The sequence below is a fragment of the Dasypus novemcinctus genome, chromosome 31 (assembly GCF_030445035.2).
Source record: "Dasypus novemcinctus isolate mDasNov1 chromosome 31, mDasNov1.1.hap2, whole genome shotgun sequence".
Classification (NCBI taxonomy): domain Eukaryota; kingdom Metazoa; phylum Chordata; class Mammalia; order Cingulata; family Dasypodidae; genus Dasypus; species Dasypus novemcinctus.
The window spans coordinates 19,489,940-19,514,561 of NC_080703.1; the positions used below are offsets into that span (position 1 = coordinate 19,489,940).

At 54.2% G+C, this 24,622-nt stretch overlaps 1 protein-coding gene across 2 annotated transcripts in view; it reads right to left on the reverse strand.

Moving 5' to 3' along the window:
* Nucleotides 1–24,622, reverse strand: part of ITGA9 (integrin subunit alpha 9) — a 391,370-nt gene that overhangs the window by 291,335 nt on the left and 75,413 nt on the right. For both annotated transcript variants that reach the window (XM_058290624.1, XM_004471164.3), the window contains exons 12-15: nt 19,521–19,611; nt 16,946–16,991; nt 10,714–10,868; nt 418–578 (exon numbers count right to left, since the gene is read on the reverse strand). In XM_058290624.1, the coding sequence (XP_058146607.1) occupies nt 418–578; nt 10,714–10,868; nt 16,946–16,991; nt 19,521–19,611 (453 nt within the window). The remainder of the gene's footprint in view (nt 1–417; nt 579–10,713; nt 10,869–16,945; nt 16,992–19,520; nt 19,612–24,622) is intronic.

Consider the following 24,622-nt stretch of genomic DNA (forward strand, 5'->3'; position numbering starts at 1 on the left):
AGATGCTTTCACCGTGACCATGAGCTAACGTGTAATAGACCGATGAGAAGGCATCAGACCCAGTGTGATCCAGCATCCCTACAGACCCGGAGGATGTGCTTCTGGGGCTCTCTGAGCAAAGTCCTGAGCCTCAGGGAGGGGAAAGGATGAAAAACTTGCCAAAGAACAAGAAAAGACCAGAGACCTCCACTGGGCTCCTGTCCCACCATAATGCCCCGCAGAGGCTGAGACCAGCTCTATCAGACAAAGAAAAGGGCCGTCAGACTCCGAATTTAAAAGAAGAAAAGGAGAGTCTTCTCCTTGCCCAGTAAAATTTTGGAAGTCAAAGGATAAGTCGTGCACAATAAAAGGAGTTCCCACCAGCTCCAAAGAACCTCTGCAGGAATCCAAGTTTGACAACGAGAAGCAACGACTGACCTTCACGTGGGCCACGTAGTGATGGCACGTCTCCTCCATGTGGGCCAGCTGCAGCTTCTCTGCGACGTGGCCCACGGTCTCTCCCAGCAGCACAAAGTAGACCCTGGGCAGCTGACCCTTCTCCTTCTTGGCCACATCAGCCGTCAGAACGTAGTTCAGGCCTGCCAATAATAAACAGAAGGTCACATGGTCAGCAAAGACACACACCTTGGAGCAGCTTGTCCTCCACTCACAGCACCACACCCACCTCTCACACAGTACCTGACCCTCCACTGCAGCCTCCCGTCAGGACCTTCTCAGACAGAAGCAGGGTGGCCAGCGTGCTTATGGAATCCAGAGAGAAGCAAGATGCCACCTGCCTTCTGGGGTCACTCTGTGTGCCACAGTTCATGGCTCTCCTTGGTCCGATATTAAACCTCATAGTTTATCAACATCAACTGAGGCACCAGTACACATGCCCACAACTAGCTGTACCCAGCACAGGATGGTGCTCTGAAAAGAAGATAGCCTGGTGAGCCTACAGAATATTACTAGAAGCTGCTGAGCTCATCTACACCCCGTATAATATTGACTCCTATAAAGCAACGTGATGGATGTCCAACACAAGGGAGTGAGCACCATGAGAGAGTGTCTCAGAGATGCTGAGTCATGCTTTATAACCACGACATCTACTGGTCCGTGCACCCTCACGGTTGACTGAGCACCACTACGTACCAGGCACTGGTGCAGGCAAAGAGATGCACCAGCAGTCAACACAGGCCATAGCCACTGCCCTTGCGGAGCATGCACTCAAGAAAACTCACACGAAGGCTGAGGTTGAGTTTACTCCTAGGTAGCTGAATGTGGTGGTGGAACATTTTGTGGTGCCACCACTTTCAAGAGAACTATGACCACAGTGGGGCCTGCACTGAGGTCCACTCCTGAAAGAAACTCTCCTTACCTGCACCTGAGGTATAACGCCAGCTGGTAGCAGGTACTGAGACACAACGTAGGACTTTCTAAAACATTTTTAAAAAGGGGGTCACCATACGGAATGCATTGGTTCCTTGGATAAACCCAAAAGGTTTCTCCTCCTTTATTTCAGAGTCTCCTCCCTTATTTCAGAGTCTGTTAGGAAATGCACAACCATGTGTTTTATTATAGAAATAGGGCTTTAGCATTAACAGATCTATTTCACTGCTTTTCTGTGGAACCCCATTTCAGAGGCCAGTCCCTCCGTTCTTCCGTTCTTAAATGCCTTGTGGATTCAGGGGAAGACGGCATTTTAAAAGTGACCAAACAGGGAACTTCCTTCACTAAAACCACCAGATGAGTTTGCTGAGCAATGGGAAAGCAGGTGACCGTACCCCAGCCCATCCCCACACACCAGCCTCTTAGAAGCCTGGGCCCTTGCGCCCGTAAAAAGCAGCCCTGCACCTGCTGACATCTGAGTGAAGCCCGGGCAGCAGGGCGGCTCTGCCTTTTAATAACATCAAAGGGATCAACTACCAGGGGAGGTATGAACAAAGAGAGAGGAGCAGGACATGGAGGCACGGTGTCACTGCCCAGGGCATATTTTCGGGGCATCTAATGGCTTTCCTGGACCTCTGCCACCGGAGGGCTCTTGCCATGCTTCTCTGGCAGATGCCTGGTCAGCAAGGGCGAGGCTGGTTCAACTTGTTTATGAGGACAAACAGCTCATCTCCAAGGGAAACCTGAGTCACCAGGAGAAGCCCAAGACCTGGACAAGCCCAGGAGATATCGAGAAAAAAAGTGAGCATGTGGGAAAGTGCTTCCACCCAGAAAGCACGGCGTTGCACACCCACTCCGATGGGGAGACTCGCAGGACGCCCAAGCTTTAAAGCAGTCCCAGGGACCGTCGAGCCCCAAACTCATTTTTCTAGATGAAGGAACTGTGAGACCCCAGCATGGAGCAAGGCTCACTCCCGGCAAGACAGCCGTCCGCTGTGGAGGCAAATCTGGAACTCGGGTGCCAGGCTGTTCCAATCACATTGGTTTTTGGTGCATTTTCCACATTACCTGACCAAAGGCTCTCATGAAACGACTCGAACTGAACGCTGGCTGATTGACCAGGCAATGACCACACCTACCTGGGCACCAACCACCCAGGCAGAAAGGGTGATACAGACAAGTTCTGGGAATACCGTAAGAGCAAGGCACCCCGAGTTCTGTTGAGCAAAATCAACGAGCAGCGCCGGAAGAAGAGCCAGTGGCCCTGGGTGGCCAGAGCAACACGGGGCAGTGTGTCTGTGCGGCTCCAGCCCTACCCTGCTCCCAGGTGGGAGTGCTACGGCTGTCCTCCCATCAGAAGGTGGCCATGGGGACACCAGAGGCTTGGCCCATCTGGCCCGAGACGAGCCAGCAGAGCTCAGAGCCGCTGGGTGGAAACAGACACAGGAAGACACAGCTGCGGTGACCTGCCCACACATGTCCTCCTGGCTCTGGCCACCTCTCTCTGCGCTCCAGCCCAGGTGCAGCTGTGCACCTGTGTCCCTTCTACTGAAGGCTTTCCCTGGGGGCCCTGCCCATGTGCAGAGGGACAGGGAACCAAAGACCCCAGAGCAGCTCCCCAGGTCCCTCCCCCTCAGCAGGGAACTCGGAGGCCCATTCCACACTGATTCCAGAGGTCCCCACGGCCCCTGAGCTCAGCTGCTAGACAGCACAGCCTTCATTTGGCCGCCTCCCCTTCCTGGCTCACCTCCCCGCCAGTACTTCCTGAGATCACCTCCTAAACCGTGTGCGGGAATTCTTGCCTCCAGGTCGGCTTCTGAGAGAAGCCAAATGAAGACAGGAAATGGGAAGGAAACCAACTCTCTGTGTGTCCAGGTGCTCTGCTGTGTGCTTCTATCCTCTGAAGTCTCATCTCACTGCAGAACAGGGGACCCAAAATAACCCTCTCCCGCCTCAAGGCAAGGGAGAAACGGTTCACAATCAGTACAGACTCAGCTGAAGGCAAGGCACCTGCTCTCTGCTCGCAGGTGTGCGTGGACGGGTACACATTTACCCAGCCAATGTTTCTAAAACGTTAAAGTCAGCAATCACAGACCGAATTATCCAATTCACCAAATGCAATCGTTTTGGAACCATTTCCTCTCAAGCTTCCTGAGCAGGGCTTCTCCTTGATGTAAAATTTATTCTGACATTTTCAATCATCCAAAAGGAAGAAGTCAGCTTGGGAGCGGATGTGGGGCAGGCGGTTGAGCGCCCGCCTCCCACACGGGAGGTCCCAGGTTCAGTCCTGATGCCTCCAGAAAAAACAAACAACAAGTCAACCAATGAGAAAACCAACCAGGGGAGCCGATGTGGCTCAGTGGTTGAGCACCAGCTTCCCACATACAAGGTCCCGGGTTCAATCCCAGACCTGGTATGTCAAAAAAAAAAAAAAAGTCAGGTCCACATCAGGCCCCGTCCTCTAGGAGATGGCCCCAAGGACCCTGGTGGTGTGAAAACCTGCCCGAGGGAGGGTCTCACGGCCACAGTCCATTTGGGAGCCCTGAGCCTGACTGGCAGTTTCTAATCATACCCAAGCACTCCTGAAGAGAAGCCCCTAAGAAGGGAGCTGCTCAGGGCAGGGAGTAGGAAGAAGAGGTGTGATGTGGGGGCATTTTCAGGACTTGGAGTTGTCCTGAATGACACTGCAGGGACAGATGCTGGACATTATACATCCTGCCATTACCCACTGAGTGGACGGGGGAGAGTGTGAAGTATAACGTAAACTATAATCCATGCGGTGCAGCAGTGCTCCACAATGTGTTCCCCAAATGCAATGAATGTGCCACGATGATGAAAGAGGCTGTTGACGTGGGAGGAGTGGGGTGGGGGGTATATGGGAACCTCTTATATTTTTTGTGATCTAGGTACCTTATAAAAAAGACAATTTAATTTTTTTTAAAAGCATGCATCTAGAGGATGCCGAAGCACAATACAGGGCATTTGACAAAAGCTTGTAGGTGGTACGAAATAGGGTAAAATATCGTATTTGAAAATAAATTTATTTCCAGAATTAAGAAAAAAAAAAAAAGGGATGTCAGAGAAGCAGCCAATCGGCTCGCCCAGTGCAGCGGTCAGGGGACCCCGGAGGAGGGCAGGGGGCAGCGGGCCAAGCTGCTGCCCAGTGCAGGCCGGCGGCCCCTGCGCCGGGGAGGTGCTGGTTCTGACTAGGGCCTGCTGGGAACAGCACAATTCACATGTCCAGGTTTTCCTCCTGGCGGCCTGTATCCACGCCATGTTGAGTGATGTCATGTGGCTGGAAAAGCTGACCAGTCAGGCCCCAGCCGCCTCGTGTCCCGGCCCCCAGCGGGCTCCCAGGGGCCCCACGCCGGCCGGGGCCAGGAGGGAGCCACTGTCCTGCGTCAGCTCCAGCTCTGGTCTCTCCTAGAGTTCTGAGTATTTCCCACTCTCCATCAGAAAGAGACTTCAGCTGTGCCATTCTACTGATAAATTCTCCTCCCCGAGCTGCTCTGAGGTTCCCTCAGTTTCCCAGAAAGGGGGGGAGATATTTCCACTTGACTAGCTCAACGAAATGTTCTCCCCCTGCCCCCACCCCACAAAGGAGTGAGGCGGTAATTACTAGAGTATGTTACCCCATTCCTCAAACCCCACGGGATTCGCCTCGCTATCCCATCCCCACCCTTTTTCTTTTTCTTTTTTTTTTTAATTTATTTTATGTTATTTCTCTCCCCTTCCCCGCCCCCGGTTGTCTGTTCTCTGTGTCTATTTGCTGCGGCAGCTCTCCTTTCCGGGTGCACTCCGTGTGGGGCTCCCCTACGCGGGGACACCCCTGTGCGGGGACACCCCTGCATGGCATGGGGCTCCCCTGCGTGGCACAGGGCTCCCCTGTGTGGCACGGCGCTCCTTGCACGCATCAGCACTGCGCATGGACCAGCTCCACACAGGTCAAGGAGGCCCGGGGTTTGAACTGCGGACCTCCCATGTGGTAGACGGATGCCCTAACCACTGGGCCAAGTCCGCCACACACCCCCCGCCCCCACCACCCTTCTTGAGAGACTGGAAACCTGACAACGCTCTCCGGAGAAGCAACGCGCCCCTAGAGCCACAGGGAAGGCCTCTGGACCAGCCGCCCAGTTCCGCTCCCACTCCCGCTCCCGGCTAAGAGATATCCATGGGCTCCACTGCTTGTGCGGAGGCACAGCAGGGACCCCAGCTCCCTCACAGCCTGGCCAGGCTGAAAGCTGGGGACACGTGGGTAGGGGTCAGGGGGCACAAAACACAACCGTGAAGGAGTCACCTCTTCCTGGTTCTCGGTGAGCACTTCGGTGAGAAAGCCGGAGACTCCATTCTCAGCCTCCAGAGACTGAGGCCGGTGGGCAAGCAGGTGGGGCAGGGGCCCCTGGGAGAGGGGGAGGCCCCCCGGTGGGCTCGACCGGGGGTCAGGAGGCCCCAAGGAGCCACGGCTGCACCCCAGGTCAAGCATGAAGTGGCTGATAATATTATAACCTTGTTTTAAACTCATGCATGCACTATGTCATATGCCTGCTCCGGGGAAGCGCGCAGTCAGGACTGGAAGTCGGGGCCTGCACTCCAGCCCTTGGTGCAGGGCCTAGCGCACAGAGAGGCCCAGCGCCTGTTTCTAGAACAAGCTGTCCCTCTGCCAGCTCCCTGAGGCCGACGGCTCTGCCTGTGCTGTTCACCGCCCTGCCCAGAGCTGGGCACAGCATCTGGCCTTTGCAAGCACTTACTCCCCATCTGCTGATCGAATGAGCAGACGGAAGCATCAGGAACTCCAGGGTTACTCGGCTCCAAAACCACCCTTCTGCGTGGCGATGCAGGGGCTGGGACTCTGCAAACCACACTCCGCTCGGCCAGCAGGCTCCCTGGGAGGTCTGCCCACTTGGAGAGCTTGAGGGAGGCCTCAGGCCTGGAGGAGGGAGAAGGACCTGCTCTCCCCAGCCACAACCGCTCGTGGCAGTGGGTTCCCTCAGCGGTTCCTTCTAGTTTCCGGGTTTTTTGCCCTCACAGCCCCAGAGCCAGCCTCACTGCACCCCTCGGAGGTGTCAGCAGCACCAGCCGCTCAGCAGGGTCCCTCCTCCAAGCTTTTAGGTTCTGGTAACCCCAGTGAGGTAGACTGCCCCAAGGATTACCTTTTCCCTTTGCTCCCGCTGACCAGTGGTCCTCAGACTAAGCCTGCAACAGAATCACCGGGAGCAAAGCTCAGATGATAGCACCGCACTCCTGCAGTTTCTGATTAAGTAGGTCTGGGGCGGGCCCGATAATGTGCCTGTCTAATAAGATCACAGGCTGGTCTGGTCTGGGGAACCAGACTTTGAAATCCGCTGACACAGACCCAGAGGTGGTAGCTGCTTCCTGCAGTCACTGTCTCTGTGATACCTGCGCCCCATTCTGCCTGTACAATCCTCCAAGACCTGCAGAACCAATTCCCATGATTAAATTCTCTCTGTTAAAATAATTGGTGTGGTTTCTGTTGGCCCAACTGGGCCCTGCCTATCACAAGTGCCAAAGCGGGGACATTTCCTACCAAGGATCTCAGTATTTCCCAGGGTATTGCCAGAAGCCACAGCAGCCTGATTGCTTTGCTAATCCACTGCCCGAGCACTCCCATGATCCAGAGGCTGTGGTTTCCCATCACGACAGCAGGAAATGAAGAGGTGATTGGAGGCCCTTCTCTCTGAATGTGCTCCCCCAACCCCCCCACCCAAGTCCCAAGGAAGAGAGAAATAAACCAAAGGGACAAGCCTGTGACGTCAGATGGCATATGGCTCCCCAAACCATCCTTGCAAAGCACGTCACGGAGCAGGAGGTCCCGGCTCTCCACCAGTCCTCACAGCTCGCAGAGGACCAAGCACCCCCAGGGACCTGTGTGCGTGGCTGCCTCTGGCTGCACCATCCAGATGCATCCATTCAGATCACAAACTCGGCCCTGGGCGTGCAGACATTCAGAGGTGCCCAGGACGGCTGCCCGGACTTGGCAGGCACTCTCCGAGCATCCCGTGGACAAAACCACCAACCGCAGGGTTCCTCGGCAGCTGCCAGCTATGGGAGGAAGCCAGGCTAGAGCCCAAGAACCAGCCATCGGTCCCTGACCCAAAGGCCTGGCAGATGACGCTGACCTGGCCAGCACCCGCTGGTGGGCCTGGAAGAGACGGAATTACGTGTGGGCTCCCTGAGGCGTTCCCACGCTCTGCCTCCACCTGGAGATTGGGGGCTTGATCTTTACCTGTGCAAGCCGAGCTCTGGACGTCCCCCATCCACGGCTGGACCCACCAGCTACCTGACAAGCCACCGGGCACCTCCACCTGAATTCCCATCACATTTTCAAGACAGCTGCCCATTTTCCCTCCTCAAACTCTCCATTCCATTCATTCCATCCATTTGTGGCAGATTTCTGAATTTCATCCTTTCCCGAGAAGATTGAGGTATAGCTCATGTCCCCGGACGCCGATGGAAGAGAGAGAAAAAATGCTCAGGATGGATAATCTTCTACATTACCTTGATGATACCAAAATTCTCCAGTTACCATCCTCTTCAAAGTTGGGTGATTAAAGATGTGTTGGAAAACAGCCCCTGACGGTATAGAGGAGTGCTTGATTTCACCCATACGCCTGGGTGGCAGATAGGAGCTGAGGAAGCAACTGGAACGGGAGGGCGCCCTGCCACCAGCACTGTGCACCTTTTGGTTTACGATGGCATTAGGCAGGTGGCTCCACGTTATCTAAGCGGTCCAGTCCTGCATGTCACCCAGCATACTCTAACACTCCCGGGGCCATGGCTGACCCTTGGAGTTCATTATCATTCTGTCCAGCGGTCAAGACAAGGCAGAGAAAGGGCAGCTGGTCTGCAGCAGGCACAAGGGACACATCTCCTCACCCAGCCCTCGCGCCGTCAAGCCAAGGGTTGGCTCTGCCTCTTGTCTTAGGCTCTGAAATGATCCTGGCTCAAGGTTGCATCTTCGTGCCCGCTAGGCCAATCTACCCTCACTTTCATCACAACAGCGTTTAAAAGTAGTTAGAGGTGGAAGGTTGCCTACAAGATCACCCTAGTAGAAATTCTTTGTAACTCCAACTACAAGCTCCCTGAGGGCCAGGATTGCATTTCTACTGCCCGGCACGTGTAGACGTGCCATAAATAGCTGTTGAGTGAACACATACATGAACTAGTAATTGCTCGTTTTTACGTAGAGATCCAGAAGAGTTCTGCTTCTTTCCATGTGCAACCACAATTAATCTTGAACTCAGGCCTTCTTTTGAAATGTTTATAATAGAGTCCAATCACATCACACGTTGGTATTAGATGAGGGACACCCCATCTGATTCTTTGGAGGACGCACGAGTCCCAAGACATCAGAAAGCTTGTTTCCCTAGAGATTAGGGTGTCAAGTAATTAGGGAGGTGATGAGAAACAGTTATTGGAGAGCAAATTCAACTCCCAGTTTTACCAATAGCTGTATGATCTTGGGAAAGTTTCTTTTTCCCACTGGGCTGTACGCAAAAATTTTGTTTACCCTCCTTCTCTAACCCGTTCTCAAGATCATGGCACATTTCTATCCAATTTTTTAAAGTTCTAGGCTCTCTTTAAAAGAAAAAGAATATAGATGAATAAGCATAAGGTTTAATCATTGAGACTATTCAGTCCATTTGTAGATCAAGATAAAACGCCAAGGAAACAGCCTGGAAAGATGAACACATTGTTAGATGAGGTAGAAAATTCAAGGCACCTGAGGAATAAACTGGATATGTGCACACACACATAGGTGCACCAGGGAAGTGCTTCTCAAACTGAGATGTGCACACCGATCTCAGGAGGATAAAATGCAGATGCTGATTCAGCTTCCCTGGGGGAGGCCTGAGAATCTGCATTGTTTTCATAGGCAACAGATTTATTTTTCATTTCTTTTCTGGCTTCTTTTATCATCTTTTTTTTTTTTTAAAGATACATAGATCACACAAGAAGAATCTGCATTTCTAATCATCTCTCAGGTGGTCCTGAGGCTGCTCAGGGACCACACTTGAGTGTGAAGGGAGTCACTCGTGACGTTAAAAAAGCCTGAGAGGGCAGCGGATGTGGCCCAGTGGTTAGGGCATCCGTCTACCACATGGGAGGTCCACGGTTCAAACCCCGGGCCTCCTTGACCTGTGTGGAGCTGGCCCATGCGCAGTGCTGATGCGCGCAAGGAGTGCCGCGCCACGCAGGGGTGTCCCCCGCGTAGGGGAGCCCCACATGCAAGGAGTGCACCCGTAAGGAGAGCTGCCCAGCGCAAAAGAAAGTGCAGCCTGCCCAGGAATGGCGCTGCACACACAGAGAGAAAGATGACACAACAAAAAGAAACACAGATTCCCACGCCGCTGACATCAACAGAAGCAGACAAAGACGACGACGCAGCAAATAGGCACAGAGAACAGACAATGGGGGGGAGGGGGGAGGGGAGAGAAATAAATAAAAAATAAATAAAAATACAAAATAGAAAAGCCTGAGAAAGTCAAAGTGCCCAGACGCTTTTTGGTGGGTTTTTTTCCCCCGATAAATTCTATTTTCTATGATGAAACCAGTTTTTCAAGTGAAAACAAAGCAACTATTCATCTGCACCGATTCCTTTCCTTTGGGGCACTCTGAGCCCAGCAGGTTCTGAGACCTGCCCGGTCTCCGGAGCTTCCCAGCAAGCCGACCCTCCTCTGCCATCCGCCTGACTGCAACGCCCATTCTTTCTCTCTTTTTTCATTTCTCGCCGCGCCACCCTTCCCCCCCTCCCTCCACTGTCTGCTCTCTGTGTCCATTCGCTGTGTGCTCTTCTGGCAGCACCATTCTTGATGTCCAATTCCACACTAAGGGGCACAAGCCGCCTTGCATGCGGCTGACGCCACCAGCTCCAGGAAGCCCCCAAAGCCCCTTCTCTTTACTGACTGCACAGAGCACCCCACAAGAGCCGGGCTCCCGTCCCACCTGTGGCCCCCGGAGGCTTCAGCCCGGGCCTCGTACCCCTGGGGAAGGCACATTATTTGTCCCAGAGGTGGAAATTGTGTTCACTTGAGAACACACTACGAAGCCAAGAAGGGGAAGATCCTCGGCTGAGAGGGACGTGAGCCTGTGGACCTACTGGCTGCAGAACCAGCTGGGCCGCTGGGCCAGGAACATCCCACAGCAGAGCCCACATGGCTCGGTGGTTGAGCACCAGCTTCCCACACTCGAGGTCCCGGGTTCGATCCCCGGCCCCGGTACCTCAAAAAAACCCCCCAGCTGCCCACCATCCCCCAAGCGCGCAGCACCCTGCGATGCGGCACTCCAGCCAGGGCGGGCGGCCCGCGGCCGACGGGGGCCCATTACCGATTTCTCCCGGCACGTGCTTGCCGCGGAAGCGAAAGCAGGCAGTGACGTTCAGGCAGGTCACCGGCTGCTGGCCGTCGTGGCACTGCGGCGCCGTGATGTTGATGGAACCCGGGAGGAAGAGGGACACGTCCACGGTGATGACGGGTCTTGCCCTGCAGGTCAAGGGAGGGAGGTGACTTAGTCCTGAGCGCAGCTCACAGAGCCAAGCGAGGACGCCGCCGACGGTCCGTCCTCGGTTTCCCTCCCAGCACTCCACTAAAGCGCCAAACAGCCCGAGACAGAAGGACCGACGTGCTTGGAAAATGTTTAGGCGGGTTTGAGACGTGGCTTATTTCCTGATCAATTAATGGGTAACTGCACCATTAAAAAGGCAAGTCAGTTGATTGAAAAAAAAAACACGTCTGGTGAAGCCACCTAATGACCACCAGGTGGTGGGTATTTAAAATTTCACCAATTCAGTTCCTAGCTCCATTTTATTAGGAAGATCTGGAGATCTTTAGAGGAAGTCCTACACCAGCTGCCGTGTGGGAGAAACAGATGCCGAGGCCGAGAGGCCGCAAGGCAGTGACTGCCGTTACAGGCATAAACTGCACAATTCCACGCCGCCCCGTGGGTCAAACTCCCCTGCCTCATTCACCCCCATCAATTCATTAACCATTTTTCTGGAAGAACTTGCTTGGCGGAGCCCAGCTGGTGACAGAAGAGCACTTGAGAGCTGAAGTACTCAACCCACCCGGCCTCGGGACCAATGAAATTTTAAAAACCCAAGACACCCAGCCCCTTCTCAGGGACAGGGACCCCCCCAGAGCTGGATGAACGCACAAAAGGAAGAGGGGCGCCCCTGGGGCAGTCCATCCACAGCTGGGCGTGAGCCCCGCCGCTCCGCTCTCGCTGCCAGCATCTGCCCAGGGAGGCGCCATCCAAGCTGCGGCTCAACCTTCTCCTCGTGCCCCACAAAGAGACCCTCTGACCGCTAAGGAGCCTTGGTGTCCCTGGGGTGACCTCCCAAGATTAAGGGCCTTGGCGACCTGAAAACTTGTGCACACTGCTCCCACAGGGATGACCCAGGGCGCAGGACAGAGGGGAACGGTGACAGACGCCAGCCCCAAGAGAGGAAGGCGCCAAGGAGGTCCTCGAGGAGAAGGAAAGGAAGCAAGGAGACGGGTGGCACGGCCGGGCTTAGGGGACCCCAGCACGGCTGGGAGTTCTGAGTCTGCACAGGTATGAAAAGGCACGGGAACACAGGAGCCCAGGGCACATCCAGCCCAGGGCTAGCAGGAGGACGACAACGGCCATGCCTAAAAGGAATCCAATGGCTTGCCTTTCGATTTTCATCGGGGCTCATCCTTAGAAGATGCTCGGAAACCACTTAGCAAGTGGGATTGTGCGGATGCCAACAGGCACCCGGTAAACCACCATCGACTCAGCTGGCAGCCTCTGTGTTCCTCCCCCAGGAAGCTTCCCGAGAACCCCCGGCAGCTGGATGGCCCCCCACGGCTGCGGTCCCCCGACTGTCTTCCCCCCGCTTTCCTCATTTCCCCAAGTGAACAGTAACATGTCCAAATCTGCCCTGCCAGCCTGCAGCCCCCTCAGGAGCTGCAGTCCCGGCTCTTCACTCTGAGGTTCCCGAGACAGTAGGTGCTCAAAGCCCCTTATTAAAGGGACCTTCCTTCAGCCTGGAGGACTGAAAACCGTGGGGCAGCCCCAGCTTCACAAAGGGACCGAGGTACCAGCTCTGCCCGCCCACAGGAGAGGGCACATCCACTGCCTCATCGGGGAGACGCCCGGGTCCCCTCTCATGGGAGAGCTCTGCAGAAGAAGGTGAGCTGAGCAGGAAACAGGCGAGCGGTGCCAATGAAGCGGCCTCAGGGGAGGCTGGGGAAGCGGGGCCCTTTCCAAGGCAGACGGGGACCCTGCCACGTCCCTCCCAGACGTGTCACATCAGCTCCCTCAAGCCTGTTCGTTTCAATGCCAAGTATTGTTCTTGGATCAGGAGGAGCCCAGAAATCTTTCATACGCCCCTCTGATCACTTCCTGTCACCGTCAGTGGCACAGCACCAGGAACTTATCCGCCAAGCAGAGGATCCGCCCTCCCGAGCTAATCCAGAGCCCCGACTTCCCGCGGGCAGCGCGGACGCCGGCCCACGCACCTGCTGGGCAGGACCTGGCTCCACGGTCCCGCCTGCACGCGGGCCAGCCTCGGAGCCGAAGGCAAAGGGCACCCAAGGACAGCACCTCAGATGCTTCGGGGCCTTTTTTTCCAAAGCAACTGGTGGCTGGAATACTTTTTTTCTGGTGAGTCTCTGACAGGTCGAACCCTGACACTGCACTTCCAGGTAAATAGTAAAACCAGCCAGATGTCCCCTGACCTGCCGTTGCTCAAGCTGCCTTGGCCCTGTGCCAGGTCAGCGGGGCTTGCAGGACAGAGAAAGGCGGATGGATGCAAAGGGACCGCGCCCTTGGCGACAGAGTAAAGCCACTCAGCAGCCCTGGGGCCACCTGTCCACAGACAGCTAATAATGTCTACATGGTCGAAAGCCACTCTCAGGAAGGTTTCCTCTTAGCTGCAGCCCAAAGCACGCCTGCCCTTGAGGATCCTTAAGAACAACGAGCAGGGAGTGTGGCACGTGCACACACATACACATCCCAGCTCCCTCCCATTCCCAGGACCCACGCAAACCCCTTGAGCTCAGCAGACAGGCCCCTCCTCACCGCTCACCCCTCCAGCCTCACGTGTCTCTTCAACCTCTCCCCCTCCCTCCTTCTCAGCCTGGTCGCCCGTCCAGAGGTTCCCATACTTAAAACGCCCTCCCCGAGCCACCTGCCAATCCTACCGGCTCCCGCGCAGCCAAGCACCCGGAAAGGGAGTGGGGGCCCACTGCTTCTTTGCCTCTTCCACGCTCACCCGCCCACAGCCATCGGAATTCCGGCCCCATCGCTTCCCCAGCGCTGCTGTGGCAAGTACCCCTGACTCACTGCCACCTGCAGTGTCGAGCTCCGGCCTCACCCTGCTCGTCCTGCCTGCTCAACTCGGCACCGGCGCCCTGGACCCCATAACTGCTTCCTTGTCCTCAGGGTAGAGATCACAAATGGGAACTATCTTCTTTTTAAAATTTATGACACTTCTGGGAAGCGGGTGTGGCTCGACCAGTTGGGCACCTGCCTACCACACGGGAGGTCCCAGATTCAGGTCCCAGTGCCTCCTGAAGAAGATGAGCGAATGCTGCACCCTGCCACAATGAGCTAGAGGCCTGCACCCGCCGCAACGAGCAGATGCCTAAACGAGCAGACGCCTCAACGAGCAGATGTCACAGCTCATGAGGAGCAGATGTGGCTCAGGCCACGGGGCACTCCCCTCCTATGTGGGAGGTCCCGGGTTCAGTTCCCGGAGCCTCCTGGAGAAGGCGAACAAACAATGAGCAGACAAACGAGAGAATCATCTGAGAGAGGGAGATAACAAATTTTTTAAAATAAATCTTTTAAAAAAGCAACTTCTCTGTGACTTGGCCTCCTCATCCACAGAGTGGAGATATTACTGCCTGTGTCATAAAGTCATAATGCCATCAGGTCATTAACAGAAGGCTAATGGCTAGTACACAGTCCATCAGCCAGAGGACGAGGGAACAAACCATTGTATATTCAGGCAATGGGCCACTGCCCAGCAATAATGTTTTAAATTATCGAATCTCAAAACCAAATTGAGTAAAAAAAAAAACAGTCATAAATGAATGAATATGTACTGTATAATTCCGTTTATGCGGAACTCTAGAACAGGCAAACTGATCTGTTGTGTTAGAAATTGGAACCGTGGCCGACTGTGGGGGGAGGGAAGAGGAGCTCCCTGGGGTCACCTGGAGGGGCGTGGCCACTACATACTGGCTAAAAGTCATCCAATTGCATACTTAAATTGGTGCGTTTTATTGCAAATAAATCACACCCATTATAAAGAGGAAAGAACAACCAAAAAGCTAACGCATGGGAAGTGCTTAAACAGCGCCTGGCATACAGGAGGCGCTTACTAAACGTAGTTGTAACAGTCTGTGCTTGTTAACCGCTCCCTGGCTGGAATATAAAATCAGGGGCGAGGTCTGTCTTGTTCGCGGCAGTCCCAGGATCGGACACACGGCTGCACCTCAACAGGTGCGAACGACACGCGGGGGTCTGGACCGCGGGGTCCCGCCACCCCCAGGAGCCCCTCCCGCGCGGCCACGCCCACCTCCTGGTGGCCGCCTGCCCTGTCTGCTCCCCCTGGCTTTCTGCTGCCCACCCTGGCCTCTCCCAGACCCTCCTCTCCCGAGACACTCTCCCTCAAGGACTTGACATCTGTCCCTGTTAATTCCCACTTCATCAGCTCCAAGCCTCCACTCAGGCTTGGATCTGGGGTCTCCCATTCACTGCTTTGTTCATCCCGGGGGGCCAGGGATTGAACCCAGGACCTTGTATGTGGGAACCTGGCGCTCAACCACTGGTTTTATCTTTTGTTTTGCTTGTTGTTTGTTTTTTTTGTTTTTTTCAGGAAGCACCAGAAACTGAACCCAGGACCTTCTGTGTGGGAGGCGGGAGCTCAACTGCTCGGGCCACAATCACTGTTTCCACCGCCTCCTTTTTACACCAACGCATGAGCAAACTCCTGGAGAAGGCTGTTCCCCACCACGAAGGAGAGAACAACAAAAGCTAGTACTCGCAGCCCGGAGTTTATCAGACGGAAGAACTGTGAGTAAGCAGTGGACGTGCCGGGCCTTAAGCCTGACGCTCCCAGCATCGAGGGGGGCTGTTTTCAACTGTGTGAGCCCGAGGAGCCTGTTTCATTCAAGGCAAAGCCTGGCAAACCAGCGTAAGGCGCCCAGGACGGGCAGAGCATAAAAACACTGCCACGGCACCGGGCAGGGCCACCTGCCTCCCAAGTCCAATCCCAATCAGCCAGAACCAAGAAAGCTGTGTTCACTTAAGAGAGAAACCATCACCCTGGGGGAAGGGGGCCGGCGATGATAAAGACAGTAAAATCCAGGCACACGGGCACCAAGGCGCCAGGGAGGCTTTATCTGAGTGAAGGCACCTCCTGGGGGACACACCTGCTGCCTTCAACTCCTGGAGGACTGCTAGGTAGAAGACACAGAAGCAAAGAGCAGAATCTCAGGGAGGCAAATTTAACCCAGTTTCCGTAAGAATTGCTAACATTTATTGAGCACGTACACCAGGCACTGTTGCAAGCATTTTACGTATACTGGGCTGTTTAGTTGTGTTAAGCACCCACTGAGTGCTATTATTATCTTGTTTCACGGAGGAGAATCATGAATCTCAGAGGCTAGGGCTTGCCATAATCCACAGGCAACGGCCCGTCGGGGTAAGCCACGGCTACCCAGGGTCGCACACTTGACCTCAAGGCTCTTCTGCCTCTTGAACGATTTAGCATTTAGAGTGACGTGGGGTTCATTCATTTCCTCGGTAGTCATTAAGGCCCCACACACGGGGGCACCTCCTTTGAGAAGCGGCCACGTGATCCTAGAACTAGACGGCCTCTGGGCCCCCTTCCAGCGCTAAGACCCTGCCATCTGTTCCAGGAAGTCCCGCCATCAGGTCATTACCGAAACCCAAGAGGAGGCTCCCACTGCAGAGCGTGACCCTGCCCCCGCTCGCCCGGACGGGCGGACGTGGCGATGGTTGGCGGGTGCTGACGGCGCGCCCACGGGCCTCTGTCGCGAGCTGCAGCGAGCCCTGGGCCCGAGCGCCCATCCGTGCACCCTGCAGCCACCAGGGCATGGAGGGCTGCCCAGGGGGCGGGAGGCGCCACGCCCGCAGGACGCCGGGTAAACCCAATGCGGGGGCGACGGGAGGCGAGGGTGCGGGTGTAGGGAGGGAGAGCTTCCTGGGTCCTCTAGTGTCGGGGCACCCAGAGAAAAGAACGTTTGGGCGGCACACTCACGGAAAGGGCTATTCATGGCCAAAGGCCACACCTCTGAGGGCGCAGACCAGCCCAAACCCTGCCCGGAAGCCCCAAGGATGCTCTCGCACCTGGGAGCCTTCTAGACGCACCCGCCGCAAACGCTGGGCCTGAGGACGGGCACCAAGAATGAGAATAAAATATTAAAAAGCCCCCCCACCTGCAAGGACTGGGCAGAGGGACAGAGCTGACTAATGGTGAGCAACCAGCTAGCATGTAGAGCGCGTCCCACCAAACGCCGTCCCCCGCCCGTGAAGGAGGGGCTCCCCGAAGCAAGCAGGGTCTCACCTGAGAAGAACCACGCTGTCCGACATGAAGGCGCCAACGGTTACGTCTGAAAACAAAACACAGCGTTCAGAAACTCGCCGGAGCTCGTGCCCTCTCTACAGTGACTGAGGGATGCCCTGCCCTGGGCTGCAAATGCTTTTGTACGATGTACAGCCATGCTGACCCGCACGGCAGCCAAAACTCACACGTGCCCAGTGTGACCTTGAACCTGGCTGGCTTGAACTGAGGCTGGCTGTAAATGGTAAAGATTTCAAAGGACTCGTACTCCAACGAAAGTTAACTACCTCCATAATTTTTCAATGGGTTATGTGTTGAAATGACAATTAGAAATCTTAGGCTAAATAACACGTTAAAATTAATTTTGCCTGTTTATGTGGTTCCTGGCAATTTTTAAATGACACCTGTAGCTCTCCCATTTCTTTTGGAGGGCGCTGTATTAGAGAGAGGGACATCTGGAGTTAAGTGACTTGGAAAATGCCCTAGGTGCTGCAGAACCCTCACCCCGGTGTCCTGAGAGTCACTTAGTCTCTCACAGTTTCCTTGTCTATGAAATGGGGATGATTATCCCCAAAAGCTGGGCATGGTAAAATCTGATAACATTTATAAAAACACTTGATACCCCAGGACACAAGGGTTAGCTGGTACTAGTACGTTGATTCCTAAATGCCTTTAAATTAGGAAGTATTCACTTGTGCAATAGATTAAGTCCCTCCCACCCCCACCCCACATGTGAAACCTTTAGTCCTGGGATTCCTGTTAGTTCATCACAGAGCGAAGCATCAGAGTCCAAGAGAGGGTGGATCTGCACAATCACGGAAACAAGGGCATCCCTGCAATGCCCTCGTTACAGGAAAAACACCGGCAAATCTGTAAATCCTGGTGCTGTTAAAACTTCTGCACTGAGGTGTATTGGTTAATTTTCCTACTTTCCCATAGTCTTTTCCAACTGACTGCATATTTGAAAATAAGTTGCAATTCCTTTTACGAAAAATGCAGGAGAAGAAATTCAGCTCTCTATGTGCAACGTGGGCAGACCTGGACCGTGGACGTAGCAAGAAGCAGCTAAGCTATGAGAAGCCCTGGGTCTACGAACGCCACGGCGGGGGTCTAGCAAGCCCGTCACCCCTGGGTCCCCATTTCCTTGGCTATAGAGTAGGGAGAATACCCCCACCCCTGCCTACCTGCTGGGGTTACTGTAAGATAGACATCCACATGGAAGCATCTTGGCATAAAGTGCGGTATTATTTAGGGACAGCCACAAATTCCCCACAGCAAGGAGAACTGGCTTTTCAAACTCAGAAAGACCCATAAGAGGGTCAAAAACCCCAACCCTGACCCCTTCTATTCCCTCCTCCAGCTCTCTAAAGTCAGGAGGGATGCCCTGAGCTCCCGTCTGTACAAAGCTACAAAACATGCGGCTCTCACAGAGGCTTGCATTCACATTTTTTTAAAAGATTTATTTTTTCTTTATTTCTTCTTCCCCACCCCCCCATCGCAGTTGTCTGCTCTCTATGTCCACTCTTCTGGGTCCACTTGTATTCTTGTCAGCGGCACGGGAATCTGTGTCTCTTTTTGTTGCATCATCTTGCTGTGTCAGCTCACCGTGTGTGTGGCGCCATTCCTGGGCAGGCTGCGCTTTCTTTCATGCTGGGCGGCTCTCCTTACAGGGTGCACTCCTTGCGCGTGGGGCTCCCCTACGCGGGGGACACCTTGCGTGCAGCAGCACTGCGCATGGGCCAGCTCCACACGGGTCAGGGAGGCCCTGGGTTTGAACTCTGGACCTCCCATGTGGTAGGCCAACGCTCTATCTGTTGAGCCAAGTCCGCTTCCCAACACTCGCATTCTTAAAATCCTTCTGAGGCATTTCAAGTGGAAAGAAATATTTTCTCAAAGACAAGCTGACCTATATTTTCAGGGGAGTTTTTTTCCTGAATTCCGTGATGATTTTGGATTTTCTCAAATTCTTATTTTGCTTTCCCGCCCCACCCTATCCCATCCCTTCAAACACCCAAGACACCACCCTTCTCCTGCCTACTCTATTTGACCTCAGTTGGATGTCACATGGGGTTGGGATTTTTAAAAATCATACATTTTTATTCAGTTAGTCTCAGGGCATTAATTGGCCGTAAAGACCAGGCTTGAACAGTAAAGAGCACGCGGTAGGCAGGGAAATCATCGCTTAACTCCTTTCCCCCTGCCCCCTCACTCTGAGAAGCCTCCAAATACGGATAAACATCAAGGAAAGCATATTCAACATTTCCTGTGTTTTACTGGGAGTTTTTGCTTTTAATCATTTAAATGCAGACAATGCTGTTTTCTTTGCAGAAAGAACTGCTGCCACCGGAATGACCGTAAAATTCCACCCCCGATGCTTAAACCCACCACACCAGATCATTTTACAACTCAAAGATAAAGCTTCCACACTGTTTCCCTTAAAATCGAACACTTCGCAAAACACCCACATGCTACTGTGCACAATTTTTCATAATCCTAAATGGATGTCAGGCTGGAAATTATGCTACACCATGCGCTTATCTTTGTTTACCTCGTGTTCCTTTAAAGAAAAACAGCTTACCAGGATAGCCATTTCCATCCATATCAATGCCTCCTGATATGGCCTGACCAAACATCCGCAGAACTGGATTTATCTTCCGCCCAGACAGTTTCTGAAACAGATAATGGAGATACCGAGTCAGCAGCGGAGAGCACAGTCACAAGCAAGAACCCATGACTGTTTTTTTTTTCTTTTTTTATTATCTATTTTTTTTAAGATACACAGATGACACAAAATGTCACATTAAAAAATATAAGAGGTTCCCATGTACCCCACTCCCCACACCACCCACTCCTCCCACAACAACAACCTCTGTCATCATCGTGGCACATTCATTGCAGTTGGTGAATACATTTTGGAGCACTGCTGCACCACATGGATTATAGTTTACATTGTAGTTTACCCTTCCCCCTGTCCACTCAGAGGGTAATGGCAGGATATATAATGTCCTGCATCTGTCCCTGCAATATCTTCAGGACAACTCCAAGTCCCGAAAATGCCCCCATCACACCTCTCTTTCCCTCTCCCTGCCCTCAGCAACTCCCGTGGCCAATGTCTCCACATCAATGATACAATTTCTTCCATAGCCAAAGTCACAATAATTCTATAGTGGAATACCAGTGAGTCCACTCTAATCCATATTTTATTCCCCAATCCTGAGGACTCTGGGATGGCGATGTCCTCTCCACCTCTAATTGAGAGGGGCTTGGATCCCACATGGCTGGTAGATGTGATTCTCTGCTTGCAGTTGTAGACTCTCTTGGTTCCCTGGTGTGGTGGTTGACCATCCTCACCTCCCTGTTAGCTGACCTGGGTAAGTCCAACGAACTGGACAGTAGGTGTTACAACACTGCTGGCACATGGACAGTCCAGAGACTCAAGTCTCCTCAGCATACACCAACCCCAGCACCAACCACAGGTTCAATAAAAGTGACGGAAGAGACTTGTGTAGATAATGTCACATCTGAGTCCAACTCCATCACCCTCAGGGGCACAAATTCCAAAGGAGGGCCCACTGACAAGGCACTGAACTCCAGAGCCATCTGCCATGACCACTGGACATGGGTGTCTCTGTAGCCCTCAGGAGCACTACTACCTGGGATTGTATCTACTTTGATCGTCTCTGAGATCCTGCTGAGACGTGTGTAAGTGTGACTCCTCTGATGACCTCCCGACTCATTCTGAGCTCTCTTAGCCATATAAACTCATTTGTCTTTACCATTTCCCCTTTTTATTCAAGGTCTTTTTCTAGTTGCATCACCAGCTGGTGCTTGGTGCCAGGTTGGCTCATCACCGCCTCCGTCCCCATAACCTTTTTATCCCAGCTTCCCTGGAACACTTGGTCTTGAAGTGGTTGAAAGAAAAAAATATGTAGCCCTAATTTGCTAAGGGGGTCTTCACATATTCCTTTATTAGAACCTGCCCTGCTGAATGCCAGCACTTTAAAATTTTTCTAAGTTCGGTGCAAATGAAAGACCCATCTAGAAGAGTGGGATAATGTTTTGACATGCTGAAGTTCAAAAGGAGTTTAACTTCCACTTTTAACAGAGGTTGTTTTGTTTTTACACAGGTCTGTCTGGCTAAATTTTTTTTATTTATTTCTCTCCCTTGCCCCCTCCCCAGTTGTCTGCTCTCTGTGTCCATTCCCTGTGTGTTCTTCTGTGTCTGCTTCTATTCTTGTCAGAGGCACCGAGAATCTGTGTCTCTTTTTGTTGCTTCATCTTGCTGTGTCAGCTCTCCATGTGCAGCGTCATTCCTGGGCAGGCTGCACTTTCTTTCATGCTGGGCAGCTCTCCTTACAGGGCGCACTCCTTGCGCGTGGGGCTCCCCTACGCGGGGGACACCCCTGCGTGGCAGGGCACTCCTTGTGCACATCAGCACTGCGCGTGGGCCAGCTCACCACATGGGTCAAGGAGGCCTGGGGTTTGAACCACAGACCTCCCATGTGGTAGGCGGATGCTCTAACCGTTGAGCCAAGTCCACTTCCCTGGCTAAACTTCTAAGAGCATAATCACCTCCTCTCTCTCTACCCAGACACTGACTACATTTTTAACACCCCTGTCCTAAAAAGCACCTACCAAAAGGTCTTTCCCTAGACGGACGGGTGATGGACACACCTAGCTGGGAAAGGGTCACAAGCAAACCACCTCTCAGTCACGCCAGCCAGAAGGCCTCTGGGCCCCTCAGCTTCACAGACCACCCGCAACAGTTTTCCCTAGTAAATCTAGAGCTCCGTGGTCCTGGACCCCCCGTCAACCGTAGGAACTAAAACCGGCCGAAACGCAGCCCTCCACTGACACGCCGGCATCCTCAGCCCTGCGATCACACGCCGGCATGTGTGCTTACTGAGTCCCCTGCAGGAAGTTCGAGGCACGGGAGCGCACGCTGCGCCGTGCAAGGCTATTTGCTGTGCACGCAGCCTTCGCCCCCTGAGCCGTCCCTCACAAAGATCTCCAACTTCCTGAGCCAGAAAAGTCCATCTCCTGGGAGCTGGCCAGTTCCGGGCCTTTATCTCTACGGTCGTCTTGGGAAGGCTTATCTCTCTATGTGGACGGCTAAAAAAATGCTGTTTCCGTGGCAGGCAGGAAAATCCAGATTTACAGGCATTCCCGGGCTCGCTCTGACCTTTCTTTGCCCACCCACTTCCTTTCTGAGTCATGCTGCTAAGCGAAAGCTTGAGGGTGAGGAGGGGGCTTTCCCCGGGATCTCAAGGTGGAGATGCCAGAGACCGCTCCGTGCCTGTCCCCAGGCAGCTGATAGCGGCAGGTGACCCTCCTAGAAAGGAAGGTGGTGAGCCCTCTGCCACCTCCAGTTAAGCCTCCCGACGGGAAACGTGCAGCCCATCCAAGGACAAGCGGGGACACTGCAGAAAGCGCCAGAGAATCGATGCCAACAGGCCGTGCCCCGCGTCCCCCACGGCTCGGTCTCAGCAAACAGCCGCGTGTGCCCGCCTGCTCCTTAAAAGCCGTGCCTCGCAGCCAAGCGTCTCGGCTCTGCGGTCCAAGAACGCTGGCCGCAGCTGGCCCGGGGCTGCACTTCTAAGACCTTCTGTGGCCGGGAAAGAGGGACGAGCGAAAGGGTGGGCCACTCGGGGTGGCGGTGCTGGCTTAAGCCATCCCGCAGACATCCGCAGGCCGCTGCGCCATAAAGCCAGGAAGAGAAGTCTGCTCGGTGCTAACAGCCCTAAATGCAAGCCAGGAGCCTTCGCAATCCTCCGCTTGACCGGGTTTCGATGCAGGGGCCCTTAGAGCAAGAGAAGGATCACAGGCCGTGCCAGGGCATGCCGGGGGGGCTCTCACACAGGGACAGGCACAGGAGGGTCAGGACAGCAATATCTACACGGCAAGCTCGAGAAAGAGGAATGAGTTCAAGAGTACGTGGAAGACGTGTCGGCCCTGGCCTCACTACTCATCCAGCAGCACAAAGGAAAGCCATCCCGTGGCCCAGCGCTGCTTCTGTTCCTCCTCGAGCTCGCCCAGGCAATTCTCTGTTCCAGGACCTGGGCGCTCAGGAGTCGGTCTTGAAAAGTTTGGGGCTTTCTCTTCTAAATCACCGACGGTTTCATCTACACACTAGCAGCTTGAAAGAGACTCAGTCGGCCCGGTGTTGTGTGCGTGTGTGCTCCGGTTTGGTTTTCGTTTTCTTTTTGAAAGGGCACAAAACCACTTCTCCTGGTCAAAGCTGCACAGCCAGCGCGCCTGCTGACGATGGCGAGACGCGCCCAGCTGCTGGTCCCTGCTTCCTACTAAAGGACGCTGCCCGCTGACCACAGGATTTGTACTTCAGTCCTCTGCGGGGATCCCACCCAGCAACCAAACAAAACACCGGCAGGCCCCAGGGAGGGTGGCGGGGCATGCACGTGGCTTCCGAGGTGCAGGCACAAGCCTCCAGTGGACGCGAGGGGCCCACCCTGGCCGCCGGGGCCCACCGCCCGAGGGCCGGGCTCTGGGTGACGCTCAGCCGGCCGCGCCAGGGGCAGCGTCTCTGACCTGCGCCGGGGCAGCGCTCGGGCCACAGGCGTGGCCCCGGCTGTCCTCTGCCACGCTGGCTGATTTACCAAGAGCTGACCGCTCCCACCGCTCTCTCTCTCTGATGGAGAAAGGACGGTCCAGGAGCAAACCTGGTGGCAGAAGCAAGGTCCACTTCCGCTGCAGGCCTGCCCAAGGGGCTTCCTTGTGTGTTCCTTCTTCCAACCTGGAGTTGAGGGGGGCAGTTACCCTAAGAGGCTTGGGGTCAGGAAGGCAGAGTTCCAGTGCCCAGACTGCCACTCACGAGCCGGTGGCCTCACTCACAGATAAAAGGGGATCACACGTGCGCCCACCTCTCATGGCTGCGGCAAGAGGGAGACGTGCGGAGCTTGGCTGGTGAGTCAACGAGCCGAGCAGGAGGCACGAGCAGACAGGGTCCCAGGAGCAGCAGGCCAACCTCAACCTTGAACCAGCAAACTTACTAACATGCATCCTGGATCTGATTAGCAGATGGAACTAATTTACGAACACATACATTTTACCTAGCTGGAGATTCCAGTGTATGAACAGATTTTGGGTTTTTTTTTTTTTAAGATTTATTTTATTTACTTCTCTCCCCTTTCCCCCCGTCGTCTGCTCTTTGTGTCCATTCACTGTATGAACAGGTTTTGATACCGTACTACTGCTTCATTTTATAGCTGAGAACCAGGCGCCACTAAGGCAATAGTCAAGATAAGAAACTTGTTTGGAAGCAAGCTTCCTCGGGACGGAAGACGTAAACACGAGGAGGAAGTGGTTAGCGCAGAAGCAAGCGCTCCGTACATAAATATTTGCCGACTCGAAATTTCTGTTTGGACTCGGGCCCTTTCTGCCCCTGACCCTCCTGGGAGAAAGGCAAGCCTGCAGGGCTCTGCGCAGACCTCCACAGACACCAGGCGTGACTGCCCCAAGTGTGACTTCCTCGTTTCCCTCCACCGACACCCTCAGCAAGGCTGACGAGCAAGCTGACGCAGCAGAAACCAGAACCCGCCACTTCCACGTTCCCGAGCCAGAGCTCGGACGAGCAAAGCGTTTTGATGCCACTTGTGACAGCAGCCCGTGATATGTCTCAGGCCCCTTCTCCCTGGGCCCCTGTCTCTCTAGATTACACATACA